The sequence below is a fragment of the Sander vitreus genome, chromosome 10 (genome assembly GCF_031162955.1).
Source record: "Sander vitreus isolate 19-12246 chromosome 10, sanVit1, whole genome shotgun sequence".
Taxonomy (NCBI): Eukaryota; Metazoa; Chordata; class Actinopteri; order Perciformes; family Percidae; genus Sander; species Sander vitreus.
The window spans coordinates 12,395,285-12,410,927 of NC_135864.1; the positions used below are offsets into that span (position 1 = coordinate 12,395,285).

A 15,643-nucleotide genomic window follows, 5' to 3' on the forward strand; every position below is an offset into this window, starting at 1 on the left:
ATCCACACGACAGTTGGAATGGTGGGCTGGGGGGATGTTTTTCGAAGGCCGGACCCGGTGTCATTGACTGAACAATGATAGAGCGCCCGGGTATTGAGCGGCTCCACACTAAATCTTTGTAAAGAGCACTTAGCTCCCATGCGTTAGCCACAGAAAGAATATCTGTCAATGACCATCAGTGGATGCTTTCATCCTGAGACTCCTCTGCCTGTATTAGTTGCTAAGCTCTATATATATATTTTTCCTCCTCCCCAGCTGTAAAAGAAAAAGGACAGGCCTGAGTGACAGGCCTCTGTCTCACTCATACGCTCCATAAAAACCTTGTTTATATCTCACTCGGCTCTCTTGCTGTGATATAAGGTGATTGTTCATGCACCTTTAGTTAGAGGGCATCCATTGCTTCCACACCAGAATACCTAGAATTAGACCTTGAAGCAGTAATGTAAAAATGTGTGCGCTTAGGCCTGTACCTGTACAGACCCATATGCATGTGTTATTATATACTTTATCCTGTTTTAATGTATGTTTCGTTCTATAAAACATTTTCCTCTATTTTCTGTTCTCTTACAGAGGGAGATGAAACCGGTGTGATGGATAGCCTAATGGAAGCTCTACAGTCTGGAGCAGCCTTCCGTGATCGACGAAAACGAACACCGCGCAATGGTAAGGCAGCAAAAAACACTGTCTTTATTTAATGCTTAGTTTAATTTATAATTTTCTTTTATTTCTTACAGTCTTACCTGCCTGCAGAAAATAATACCGCCTGCCCCCTTTAGTTGTTAAATGTTTGCATGCTGTCTATCATATGAAAGAAGCTTTGCTCTCCAGTTTGTATTTAATTAGTGTATTCCAGTGCTTGTGTCCTTTTGACTATAGTTACAAGGATTTGTGAGTAACAAGCACATAAAACATGGACACGTATAGGAACATATGCATATACAGAAATATGTCATAGAAACAAGCACACATGTGGCCCAGTGCAAGTTATTAGCGATTTATTGTCCCTTTGCTATTCATAAAGCACTTATTATAATGTAGCCATGTTGGCAGCAGTTGGACCAAGGCTGATTTAGTGTAATCCTGGTGTTAACACTTTCCATTCTGCCATGATGAATGGCCCGTACCCAGGAGAGTACCACCTAGTAGGGGTGCCAGGATCAATTCATATGCAAGTCAGAGTTCTACAGAAGAGCCACAGGTGCTGCCATTTCCACACTGGCAAACGTGGTAGAAAAAAGGAAGGGAAAATAAAATCTGACCAATGGCTGGATTCGATGATTCTGCAATAGACAGGATACACACAAAGCAAGCAGTAGAAATGAGCATACAATTTTAAGGTGGAGCATGCAAATTTCTGTCTAAACTATCTTTTTAGATTGTTGCTGGGCAATATTTACATTTAGAAAGAGTTGTAATACTTAAATTTGAACTACATTTTGAAATAGACAGCTGTTTACTCTTTGCCTATTTAATGCATATTGTGTTCAAGTTACTTAAGTGTTTCAAGTCAACAGAATTAATAATAAGATATTTTGAGTTTTTCTTTTTGGCAATGCTCACATATTGATGAAATTTACATATGCTAGTATGCACCGTGACTCTGATACCTCATCTTTAGTGACAAAATTGGTGCATGTGTGTCTATTCAAAGCAGTAGAATAATTTTATTCCCTAATAAAAAAAGGCTTTCTGCTATGATTTTGGGCAATATAGTGCAAGTTATTATACACAATTATATTTTAATGCTCTTTGTAAATCAAAAACAATTAATTTCAAAATATTAATATAACGCATGAAAGATAATTTAACTATGATTAAATATTTGAAAAACCATACACAAGCGAATAACAACTAACACACACATGCACACATACTTTACTCTTATTTCAACACCTATAATGCTGCTTATCAATAGACATAACCAGCTCCATTCTTCACTTGCAGTGTTTTCATACCGTATTTTTGTGTTTGGGTTTAATGTGAGCCTGTGCCTGTGTCCAAATGTGTATGCAGGTGTCTTAGTAAACCTAAAGGGTTTTTGCCAGGATCAATGTGGTTCATTCTTGCCAAATATCTGAGATGAGTCAACTCTGATGCACATTTCTCTTTTCCTTTTTCACCATCCTTCCCCTCTTCTTTTTTTATTTTCTTTTTCTGTCTTTATGTTTTTTTTATTACCAACATTGTTACAGGTGATCAAAGCCCTTCCAGTCCATCGTCTCGGTGGCCGGGTGCTAACTATGGTAACAGAACCCTAGGTGTGTGTATTTATCTTTTTAACCTAGGCCCAGCAACACCCTGTCTCCTACTGCACTTCTCCTGGCTGCATAACTCACATGTCCTTCCTGTCAGAACACTCAAACTGAGCTGGTCTACAACATGCAGAGTCCTGTGCTGAGTTACTGAATTTGACCTGCATGAAAATGCATAATATGTAAGATTTACTGTAAACACACAATACAAAAGAACAACAACATGCCATTTAAGTCCTTGCCACTGTGGAGGTGTGGCATTAGGTAACATTATCCCAGTTACTGTGGAACACCATTTTAAAGCAACTCTACTTTTGGCTAATGGCCAAAAGGCAGAAATTCACAGACGAAATGGTGCCCTGTGTTTATTGGAATAAGAGCAAGTGAAACTAACACCAGTGGAGGTCACATCAAAGTTATGTCAATTGTAGGAGTCGTTATTAACACATGTCTACCTACAGTAAAAAAAAAAAAAAAAAAAAAATACATATACCTTAACTAATGCAGCATATTTCATTTCAAATACATTTCTTTTGAGCATAGAATCACGTTGCAATGTACAGCAGTAGAGAAGGAAAATCTAGACTGGAGAGACTATAATTGCCAATTATGCTAGTACTGCTGAGTGGCAAGATGTAAATCTTACATTGCATATCATTTTTAATTTTAAATGACCTTTAATATCCAATACAGTAAGGTTAACTCGTATTGAAGTTGCCTTTGTGTTGGCCCCTTGATCCTAAATGTTTAAAGGTGCTGTAGGTAGGATTGCGAAGATCCAGGACTTAGCCAAATAATTTGAATATCGACAACTTCTCAGTCCCTCCCCCCTTTCTGTTAAAGCCCAAAACTGTCTCCTAAGCCCCTCCCCCCACAAGGGAAAATGAATGCGTGTGCATGAGCAGTGATTGACATGCAGTTAAACACCCTCCCTGGCCCTGATTGGTGCATCTAAACAGGGAGCTGTGGATTTTTGCAAATCGCACTACAGGCTGTAGGTGGTGCCAGAGGAGCCAGATTCATGTAGTTCTACTCGAACATAGGGACAGTTTCAGCAAATATGACAGAAAGTTAGTTTTAAAAGTCTTACCTACTGCACCTTTAATCTTGCAACACTAATACAATCTTAATAGCGGTCATTTTTGATTCATTTGGCATCATTTCTGTCTTGTAGAGCAGCTCCAGTTATTATCGAATTGTCTTGCTCTTCCTGTTAGCCTATGAGCATGATATCACTTCCTGTCTTGTGGCAATGTTTAGGAAGTCTTCTGCTGGGGAGGTCCTCCATGCTTTGGCCACTCATAATTGTGTTGTGTAATACCTTTCTTTTTCCCTATATGTTTGGTAAATGGCAAACTGATGTGCAACAGAACCCCAGATATGCCTCTTTTTGAAGGATTATTGCCTTGTATGCCCAACCCAGTCTCACGGCAGTTCGTGAAATGGTCACGTTATTTATTTTATCTATTGATTCGTGTACATGGACACGTTTATGTCATTTTTTTTCGTGGTGGTGAGCACGAATTGTAATGTAATGTATTTCAATGGGAAGCATATTTCGTGATCACAGCATGACTATGGTAGGGAGTACTATGAAAAGCCAAAAATCCACATAGGGAGGTTGGTCAGGGTGGTGTATGGGTCAAAGAACACAGGACATTCACCCCGGAGACCGGGGATCGCATTCCCGCGTGTGGCGTTTTATTTCCTCGTTGTTCTTTTCCTAAACACAACTGTCACACGTTGTTGTCGCGCGTCCCCCAGAGACCGCGGGTTATGTCCCGGTGTGTGACGTGTCCTTTCCCCATTCTTCTTTTCCTAAACCCAACCTCTGTATACATGCTTCCCATTCCGTGCTGAGCACCCAGAGACCGCGGGTTGTGTCCCGGCGTGTGACATGTCCTTTCCCCGTTCTTCTTTTCCTAAACCCAACCTCCGTATAGATGCTTCCCATTCCGTGCTGAGCACCATGAAAAAAACGAGATGATCGTGTCCGTGTACACGAATCAATAGATTAAAAATAACGTGACAATATCACGAACTGCTGTGAGACCATGTTGGTATGCCATACTGTGCACGCCTACTTTGAGGCAACTTTGGCGAAAAATGAATTGTCTGCAACTCTCGAGAGATTGGTGCTCTTTGTCTTGCAAAAATGTCTCTCTCGCTCTAATATATTTAACCTGTTTTGATTGCATGTCCAAGTACCTGACATTGCTGGTGTATTAATTGATGACAGTATAGCTCAAACGTACGTAGAATGTGATGCTAAAACAATTTATTTATTTATTTTGAAAAGTAATGTTCACTTCAGAAGAAGAAAGAAATGTGTTCATATTTAATTAAAGCGTAACTCTCGCCAAAATACAACCTAGGGTCTTTTTGTGAATATACCCAAGTCAAACTTTCGTTTAAAAGCATAATTAGGACGGAAACGCCACTTTTAAGATTCACCATATTCTCGTTTTCGGTCAAATGGCCTTTTGAATAGGAGTGCTAGGGGCACTACTATGATAGCATCAAAATCACTATTTTTAAACACTAAGAAGGCTCAACACAACATGAAACTTCGCTCATAGTATCACCAGAGGCTCGACACATGAACTTGAGCATTGAGAACATAGTTTGTGTACACAGAGTTTAATAAAAAGAAAGGTTTTGAACAATTCACTTTAGCTGTTGGTTTTTCCGGTTGCTGCCATCTCGCCAGTCAAAAAGAGTCGATTTCTCGAGGACGTGAGGATGAGAGCCAACACAAACTGGTGGTGTGACTGTGGGGGAATATGCCGACTGAAATAGAGTGTCTGTGCTGTGGCGAGTGGGACAAGGTACTGCCATCGATGACCAGGCTCAACGTGTCAGATCAAGATGAGCGTGCCCGCAGTTGTGTCACAGCTACCGAGGATTTCTCGTCGTTGATCCATCCTGCAGTCCTCGACTTTTTTCCGGTGCGATAAAGTCAACTGGGAAAAACGCCGAATGGACCCAATAAACAGCTGTCCACAGAGTGATTATTGTAAACATGACGCATGGTTATTTTACGGGATAGATCGACCCTTATTAGACCTGTACTCACACAGAGTTGCTGCGTGATATCTCTGTGCCCAAGTAGCAGTGCTTCAGCTGTACTTCCACTCAATATAGTCCCAAGTCAATATCTGCCTAGGAAATCGTCTAGTCTTAATATGCATTGCTATTTGTACTCGTTGTGAATACGCAGGCCACAAGAAGTAATTAGGTTGTTTTTTGTTGTTGTTGGCTCACTTTTACTGACGACATGCTAACTGGCAACAAACGATTCCATTCACTATGCTAAGCTAAGCTAGCTGCCGGACTAAGACAATGCATGCACTGAGACAAAAATGCGTTTGCCCACCTACATCTAGGGGAGACGGTGAATAACCCTATTTCAACAAACGGTGGCGTGTTCCTTTAAACAAAAGTTTGACTTGGGTACATTCACAAAAAGACCCTAGGTTGCATTTCGGCGAGAGTTACGCTTTAACCAGAAGCTTTTAAAGTAATTTTTAAGTAAGCCAAGGAGAGGACCTTGGCAAGCTGACACCTGGCTATGAAAACCATCTCTAAAGATGTGGAATGTTACCTCTTTAGTGGGAAGAAGCTGTTGCTAGTAAGCAAGGCGTGGAAGTAGCAATTAAATATAGTTATGTTTAACTCTATGCACAACACTATCTCTAGAACCAAACTCCTGGATAAGAGCTGAACAGCTTTTCCACAGCTGTGGACATACAGAGTGACAATCGCTGGGTGGGTGTGCTAATACTTATGAACCCCAGATTAGCACTGCTAGCACTGCTATGTTCAATATTTCAATGAACATGAGGATAGAGAAAGGCTCTGGCTGCCTGTGCCTGTGAGGCAGCCATTTGGACTGTCAGGCCCTCTAGTAGGTACTGGAGGGGGGCACCATCTAGTGCACCATAGTTCTGCAGGGGAAGGAACGATTAGGTGGATTGATGGGTAGGAATGGCATGCCTGAAAAATCAGGCTTCTGCTTTGGTGGTTTGCTGCTAAATGTGAAGTGGAATGGATAAAGCTTGTTTTATGGTTCTGCGCAGGCTCCACGCAGAGCTTTCGCCATAGCCTACGTAAGTGGCCTGATGTTTATACTTGTGCGCTGGTGTGTGCATCGAGCCGGCACGTGTGTGTGTGTGGGGAGTGTGTTAGAGCGAGGGAGAAGTGAGAGAGTGACGGCAATTACCTTTGGAGCAAGTACCCACTCTAGAATCGTAGTGAGAGAAACAAAGTGTCTCCCCTGTGTTTTCTGACCAAGGTGGAAAATCTTTAGCAGGAAAAGTTAACCCTCTCCTTGATTTCATGTTGTTTATGGAGAAGGAGAACCAGGAAATGAGTCAGGGGAAATGCAACGCTACCAAGCCACGGCCGAGCGACGTGCATCGCTGCAACGAGTAGTTACATTTTTCGAGAGGTGCACGTTAGGCTATGGCGCAGGGTCCGCCGTAGACGCAGAGGGGTCTGCGGGGGTACGCCGTTGATTCTATGCAGAAGCATAAAAAGGCCTTAAGAGTCAGCGCATCCACGCCTGAGGCCATGGTTCATGAAAAATGATGTAGTGACACCTTTGGGTTGGGATCAAGTGGTTGCTTCTAAGTGAAGGAGTTCAAGTATCTCAGGGTCTTGTTCATGATAGTCTATATACATGACATTCCACTTCCGGGATTGCTTCGGTGCTGCTGGAAATTCCGCCGGATGTCCATTACCTTGGGCTTTCTTTGTGTTGGCATTCTACTCCAGTTGATTTATGAGGACTATGGTTAACTGCTCCTCAGATCTCTGCATGGTAAATCGAGACGGCTAGCTAGACTATCTGTCCAATTTGAGTTTTCTATTGCACAACTAAAACAACCTTTGAACGTACCCATGTTCCACCAAAACAAGTTCCTTCCCGAGGCTATTTTGCAGAGGTGTTGTTGCTCCTTTCAGCGCTTAGCGATTGTGATTGGTTTAAAGGTGCAATATGTAATACTCACAGCTAGTGTTTAAAATAGTTACTGCAGTACAAATTAAAAATACTGGAGAGAGTCGTCTCCCCCACCCCCTCCCCAGACTCAAAGTTCACGTTGGTTGCCAGGCTGATACCGGAGCATCCACAACAATGTTGCTCGACGCTTGTCTCACATAGCCAGACATTACTCCACAGCACAGCGGAGTAGCTAACATTAGATGCTGGCTATATTGACAGTCAACTGGCAGACACACTTTTTCGGCTTAGAATTACCGTGGGAACTGCTAAAAATCCCACAACCTCGCCATCCTCTCCACACGCCAGACAGACACACTTCCTCAGCTTAGAATTACGATAGGAACCGCTAAAAATACCACTACCTTGCCGTCCTTTTCCATCTGACTGAACACACTTTATTGGCTTAGAATTACGGCAACAATCGCTAAACACAGTGCAAACTCAAGGTCCTCTCTTTCCGATTTACAGCCCCCCTCTCTTGGCTTCAAATAACTCACCGTTGTCGGCTACAGCCGCTGAACAGGCTACACGTTGTAAACAGCCGTGGCTGCTTGCCTGGTCCTCCGGTAATGTTAGCAGTTAGCAGGGTTAGCATGGCGGCGTTAGCCAGGACCAGTTGGGATCACTTCACTGGCTGTGTCTCAGTTGTTTTTGCGAGTAACCAACTTGGGTACTCTAGCTATATAATTCAATGTGAGTAGCTACACAAAAGTTGAAATGACATAAAATGCCCATCCCTAGTAGCTGTGATAAATTAGCCTGAAGCTAATGCTTACCTGTTCAGGAGGAAATTAGCCAACTCTGCGTCCTTTTGGGCTCTAAGCTGTCTCCATCTTTCAAATACATCTCCAATATTTACGGGTTTGTTACGTCTCTGGTCACGCAACTATTAGAAACATGCCGTTTTTTTTGTCAGGTAAAATCAATCTCCGTTGATCCTGTTCGTTTGTTTGCTGCTTTTATGGCTGTACTAACCTCACAGCTGTAGCGCGCTGGGTTTTACTTGGCTGACAAACTGGGCAGTTGATAACAATAAACAGGCCAAAACACAAACAGAAATTCCATCACGGAATGGAAATTTCAAAAGGAGAAAATACTGGCATTAGCATTGTTGTCAGAAATTTTTTTTATTAATAAGATTATATATTTCAACTTAGCATGTTTCCTAAATATCTGATGACACATTGGAGTCATTTTTGGATTCATTACAGTAAATATATTACATATTGGACCTTTAAAGAAATGCCAAGAAACCAGAGCACGTTTTTCTCCCATCCTGGAATGCTGTGTGGACTAGCCAGACCCTCCTCTGCAGGGGTGTGGAGGAAGGTCTGGCAATGCGAGACTATGTTCATAACAGAGGGTAAGATTGAGCATAAGATGGGACATGCAGTTTGTAGCTTCAGCAGTTTTGCAAGTATTGTGTACTGTACTGTCTTGTTAAGGATGAAGCTAAGCATGAAGGTATAGCTCCCAATTTACCAATTTAAGCCCTCACCTATGGTCAAGAACTCTGGCTAGTGACGGAAAAAAATAGATCATTGGTAGGAATGCCAGGGTTTGTTTTGCTGGCGGTCTGGGTTCCTCTCAAAGAAAAGAGCCCTCAGTAAGTAAAAGTGCAGCTCTTTTGTGCTGAAGAAGTCAATTGAGGTTGTCTGGGTATCTGATCAGGATACTTCCTGATCACCATCCTGATCTGTTGATGTATTCTTGACATGTCCAACTGGGAGGAGACCCAGACCATGAACATGCTTGTGGGATATACCCTGCCTGGAAGATGTTGCTGGGTGGATGCTACCTGGACCCAGACAAATACCAGCAAATATGGTTGGCCATGCCGTGCCATATGATCATTGTAAAACTAAACACTGCCTCTCTTTGTTTAAGAATATGCTTGATGTACTTGAATATTCTGTATGTCTGTGACCTATTTTCCTGTTCTTGCAAGACAACCAAGATAACTGTTTCTTATGATGACTCTCTCTCCTGCATGGCATTGTGCATCAGACCCTTCTCAGTTCAGTTTTTTTCCTAGTGCATACCACTATGCTACCAGAATGTATTATGCACTGACGGCTCCGTGTTTATTGATATGGAACCCGAACTGTGGTTTGATAAACAGCTGCATGTATTCTCTACCCGGAGGTGATGAGAGGGGGAAATCCTTTTGACATGCTGGCTCCATGGATTTTTTCTAAATGGAATCTGGAAATGAATTCAGTTGCTATAGAGCATAGGGAGAATTTGTGCGTAAGGATTTGTGTTTGTCCCCTTTCATGAGATGAGATAATATCCTGTATCGCATTCCTGTAAATCTGTATAGCAACTGAACACATTTCCAGATCACATTTAGTAAAAAATGGAAGGGGACAAACAAAAATCTTTACGCACAGTTTGAGGGAATTCTTTCCAAGTACTCTCCTTAAAGAGAAACAATTAAGTTCCCCAGTGACAGACAATTTGGTGAAAAAAGACATCTTAGTCACTAAAAGCTGTCTTTGGGTTGTCACTTCTTAGTGCATGGTGGGAGCTGTCAACGTTTTAGTCAGTATTTAAAGAATGATGGTATCATTTTTGGGTCAGTACAGCAACTTTAATGTTTCTGTACTTCTGTTGTGTACATATTTGCTTTCTCTCTGACTTGGGGACTAACAGCATTTTAGTCTCTGAATTTACTGGTGGAGAAGGTTATTTAAGCAGTTCTATCAGACAGTGTGCCAAATCTATTCAGTCCTGCTTGTCATGTCTGTTGTAATCTCATGCTTTAAAGATTGATTAACCTCCTGTCATCCTCAAACAAGCAGCGTGTACCAGAGAGTGTCTCTCAGTCGCATAAGAATCTTCGCTAACGTCAAAGGAGTTCATTTAAACCCAGCATGTAGCTTTTGTCGTCCTTCCGGCTAAACTACATCCAGCAGACTACCTCAAGTGTCAGAACACAATTCTAGATGCCGCCAGTCACAATTACACCCAATTCCAGAAGCATTTCCTATTTCCTTGTCTCCACTTTGTGTAAGATGGAAAACCTAACCCGGGAGGCAATACTCATGTGTTATGCAATTATACCAGCCAGTCCTAATTCAACACAGAAGCTGGATGGATTGATGGAGACCAGAAAAGCCACATTTCTGTTGTGGGTTCAGTCTCATTTCAGGAAGATAATATATCAAGTAGTTTGTGGTGTTGAATGTGGTTGATTTTGCACTATATATTACTCTTTTATTTCTTTCTTTTTTGCAGACAGTGTACTTTAAAATTAGGTTTTACTTGAATAAGGATAAGAAAGAATGTGAGTTAGCCAACTCCTTTTCTATCTCCTATTCCCTTTCTGGTGAGACAGTTACCTAGGTATCTTGCAGGAGATTGGTGGGTAGTGAGCAGGAGCCTCTCATACATCCTGGCTCATCGATTTTCGGTCAGGGATGAAAGCCACAGATTCAGTAGGTCTTTCATACTGGGGGGCATCCCAAAAGACACATCAATCAGATTTCAAAGAGAACCAAGCCAATCTTATTTATTTACTGCCTTTTCAACGTCATTACAATCCCAAACCAGGGCCTCTCCCCTTCCCTCTCTCTGCCCCACTCTCCTGCTTCACCTTCACAGGTCAGTCCATCAAAAGTTCCCTCCTCTGTTCTATATAGTAAGCCTCTTAAGGACTTATTTGACATTGAACAGGGAGGGATCATCTCATTCCCATTAAAAAATAGAGATGCAGTGATATAATGCTTGTCAGGGTTACGGAATTTCAGCCCAACTGTCTAATCCCCTGAAGCCTAGCAGTTAATTCAGCTGGTCAGGCCAGAGAGTGTGCCCCCTGTAAGTTTAATGAAGATTAAATTACCTATTTTCTCTCATGAAATTTTAAAGGAAGAAAGGGGATGAATTTGCAAGGAGGCAAATGAAAAGACCAAAGGAAAGTGTCTGTAAAAAGGAGATGCTGGCAAAGATAAAGACATTGTGGGTTCTCTAATAACCCACAATGTCATTTGTGACATAAATCTTCTTTTAATACTTGATGAGTGATCGTAATTCCCTTAGTAATTAATATGTTCACACATATGTTGCACCCATCTCTTTATCTCTCTCTTGTCTCTCAACCTCTAGCAGTTTGTTCTCCTGTACTGTTTCTGACACACACACACACACACACACACACACACACACACACACACACACATGTGCAAGCTTGTGTCACATATCGGATAACGTTTGTTGCTTAGGGTGTTTCTGAGTTGATGGCTAAAGCCCTTTGCCTTCACAAGCTCCTGGCTTCCACTTCAGGGTGTTGATAGATGTTATTCATTGGGGCAACCCTAGAGGCGATCCTGCAGGAAGTGGAGCTAACATGATTTGGGACGAAGAGACCCAGAGGGTGTCAGTGCCTCTTGCTATAGCCTGGATCGCTTAGTAGATGTGAGATATCAATAGAGTAGATGAGAGCAGAGCTCTGTAGAGACGTGCTGCTTGAAATCTATCACCTGCTTCTCATAGATAAGGACATTTACAACAGCCAAAGGGAAAGGCAGATGGGAAGGAACTGAGGCATGGACAGCCACTCTATTTAACATTTGACGTCCTAGGGCATAGACAAAGCCATTGTCCCTCCCGTTGACCCATAGGGCCTTTCTCTGGACATGATCATTTTTCATCCACAGCAGAAAACCCATCATGAAAATATAGATGAAGATTTTATGTACCATTTGAGTACCCTTGGCGCATAACTGATTTGTTGCTTGACTCTGCCAAGAGAGGACGTAAAGTAAGTGAAGTGTGACATGCAGCCATTTTAAGAGGATAAATCAAATCTTAATAAAAGGCGGTCTCTCTGAGTGGAAACCAGGGGTCCCTCACCCCTGTCCCTGCTGTTAAGTACCCCCTAAACCCTTTGCTGTTTAAATTATACAGAAGGTACGGTATCTACTTGAGTACAGGGTGCCTACAGGCGGCTGCCTACATGCCCTTTTGGTGCCATTATGCCCTTTTACAACTCCCTGTCTACGAAAACTTATCATGTGGAGCCTAGCTCCCTTTGGTAACACTTACTTTTTCTTTTTCTTTTTCTTTTTTTAAATAAAGTCAATGACCTAGTGCTATAATGGACTCAGAGCTCTCAACACCTATGTCCAATATTGTTTTACTTCATTGGCACAGGGCCTCATTGATGTAGAAAGTACTCAGCCCTCCCGCCTAGTGGACCGTCAACGAACAACTGCAGAGCAAAAATATCTACTAGTTTATCATATTCAATAATATCCCAGAGCGTTTGCAGTGGGCGGCTTCTTTTTTTTTCTTGCTCACTCTCCAAACAATATTGGCTTTCAAGTATGTGGGCAGTTATGAAAGGTCACCCTAAGTGTAAATTGTCATTGCTGGATCAATTTTGGAGGGCAAATAAGCTTTGGAGGCCCCATAATGGAAGGTTTCATCTTATTTTTACCCAAGGCACACTCACACAATAAGATTGATATCGTTCATTGTTTGATGAATTCCTAATAGACCTATAAACTTGCAGAGCTTAAAGCCAAAGGAATGCCTGTGAAAGTCGGACTATCCCACTAGCTGAAAAATTGCCCTCATATAATTCCAATGGAATCTCGCCCAAGCCATCATGCTTAGTGTTGAAGGATGGGTGACTTGTGTCGGTTGAATTAAACCATATTTATCGCTCATTAGGCATACAGCAGGGATCGGTGATGATCGGCTAGAGAACAAAGAATGTGCGGTGGAATAGGATGCCATCCTGTGTGGTTATGTGTTCCACTGACAATAAGTGGCGGTGCCAGATTCAAATGCTTCTTCCTCTGCTGTCATACTTGTGTGTTTTTTTTTACCTCCTTAATATGATGTGGCTAATGTAGAAGTATAGGATATAATGTCTGGGCTGATGTTTGCATTTGAAGTGTCAGTCACTAACTAAAATCTGTCAGCCTCAATGAGGTGGAATTAATATTTTACTTTCCCATTATGTGGGCTTGATGTCTGTAATAGGGGGGTATATAAAAGTAACGGCAGCCTGGGTGATGAGTGATAATAGTACAATACTGATACAGACAAAGACAGAATGTGTCAAAGAATGTTAAATGTTCCATAATAGTAAAGGTGATATTGGGAATAAGGATATTATATTATACAATAAATTATTATTACAATTTATGTGATGCTCTCAGCTTGAATTATCTGGATCTTGCAACATTGCTTTCCTGACTTGAATAAATTTAACATGTTTTCAGTGGTGTTAATTAAGTCATATCTTCCTTTTCTGAAGTGCAAGAAAGCTGCGGTTCCATCGTATACTCATTTTTTTTTGAGTATGCGTTGATGCATATTTGGTTAACAATGTTTCTGAGATGAATCTGGCAGCAAGTGAAATTAACACTAACATCAACACTTGACATGGTTCCCTGTGATACAGTGTAAAACGTGAAGCAGGATCTATAAAGGTAAAACTTCCTGTAATGCTTGAATAAAAACACAAAACCAACAACTAAATGCATTCAGAAATACACATTTGTGAAAATTGCAGAAGAAATGATTGATTACAAGAAAAAAACAAGTTACTTTTTAAGTTCCACGAGCTCCAATGACTTACAGTTGATATACTGTATAAAATATAATAAATGACTGCAACTTCTTTTAATCTGTAAGTTTTTGTTGTCCTAAAATGGCTGTACTCAAAATACTGAAAAAAAAACGTCTCTCACAGACCGTTCCCCAATAGTGAAAAGCACTTTTTTTTTAACAACACACACAGAGGGAGTGTGACTTTATTCTCTGATCAGGACACCATTACTCCACTATATCTATACATAACAAATATATGTTTGCTGCTATATTCATTTTCTTAATGTTGAGTAGAGCATTATAAAGCCTGACAGACTTTTTAAGTTAAGTTTAAGGACAATTATTTCTAAAACTATGTTAGAAAACTTTAATTGGATTAGAGTGCACACCTTTCAATTAACACTAAGGAAAAGAATGTTTGGCAATTTTGATGACAGCAGTAAGCTTCCCACACCTTTTGTAGGATTTGCACATTTTCACAACTAAAGTGTTTTGTTTACTTAATGTGAATTCATGCAGTAGACCATCTATTTGACTGTCTGAACAACAAAAAGCGAAATCTTAATAATAGGCATATATTGCTTATAGTCACTGACCTGAAAGTGTGACATCCGGGCCCAAAAGAAATCTGTACTTTATGAGTGATGGTCACTACTGCATCTGTGAAAACATCATCAGAAGAGCAATGTTTTCATCATAATACTATACATGCTCAAGGATAAATGCCGCCACCTGATCAGACTTATAACTGAGAAAATGATTTATAATGTAGGTTGTCAAATTATTTGTGAGACACAAAGAGAGGGAGACAGATGACAAAACAGTTGGTTGAGACTTTCAACCCAGTTGACAAATACAGTGTTCAAGGATTAAAAGAAACTGAACTTGTGATCTCAAGGTATGGTGGAAAGAGGTACGTACGTGACAGGGAGAAGGTAGAAGAGAGAATCATGGGATTAGATGAAATGGAGTGAGTGGATGTATTGTGCAGTGATAGACACATGTATCCATAGTGATAGCTATAAAGAGTTAAAGAGGGCAGGAGAGACCGAGAGGGTTAAATAAAGGTAAAAAGCAGAATGACAGCATACCATCCTCTACTCTCTCTCACACACACACACACACACACACACACACACACACACACACACACACACCCGCATACTTGGTGTGCAATCAGCAAGAATGCTCCCCACACTCAGGCACTCCCCCTCCAGTCAAGCATGATTGTGCTTGACATGGTTCCATCACTAATGCTGACTGATGCCCATTTGCTAGGCTCTTCACATTTATTTATTTATCTGTTTATTTGCATTAAGTTTATTTATTGATGGGCCTCAAGGATATGGCGGAAGTAAGAAATGGAAGGCTATAGGAGTTTACACGTAAATGAACAAAAGACAGCAGGAGGACAGAGTTCACATTTTCTATTTAGATTCCAGCAGTTGAAATAGCTATTCCTTTCTGGTAATGGAAAAGTGATATGGCCCATTTAGTTACTTAGCACTAATCCCAATGGTTTAGCCGCATCTCTATTTTTTCTTTCCTTTTATCTCTTTGTCTTTCTTCATTCGTTCTTTTGACTTCTATTTGGTTAGTGTCTGATGGAAGGATTTGAGTGGGGTCAATTTACTCCCTTGCCTGTATGAATTTTCCCAAGCTTCAGTAGCACTCTCAGCCACATTATGTGCATGCAGCATGTTACTGTTGTAGTTGACCACCAAATACCCATGAGGGTTTTAAATGCATGCTCTATTTAAAGGTGCACTATGAGTTCTTGCATGGTTTCAGTGCAATTTCATTTTTATCTCAAATCGTAGGC

General features: G+C 41.1%; 1 protein-coding gene across 1 annotated transcript in view; it reads left to right on the forward strand.

The window, feature by feature from the left end:
- diaph2 (diaphanous-related formin 2) overlaps positions 1-15,643 on the forward strand; it is a 412,425-nt gene that overhangs the window by 359,489 nt on the left and 37,293 nt on the right. Inside the window, exons 29-30 of the mRNA XM_078261409.1 lie at positions 571-663; positions 2,193-2,258. Of these exons, the coding sequence (XP_078117535.1) occupies positions 571-663; positions 2,193-2,258 (159 nt within the window). The remainder of the gene's footprint in view (positions 1-570; positions 664-2,192; positions 2,259-15,643) is intronic.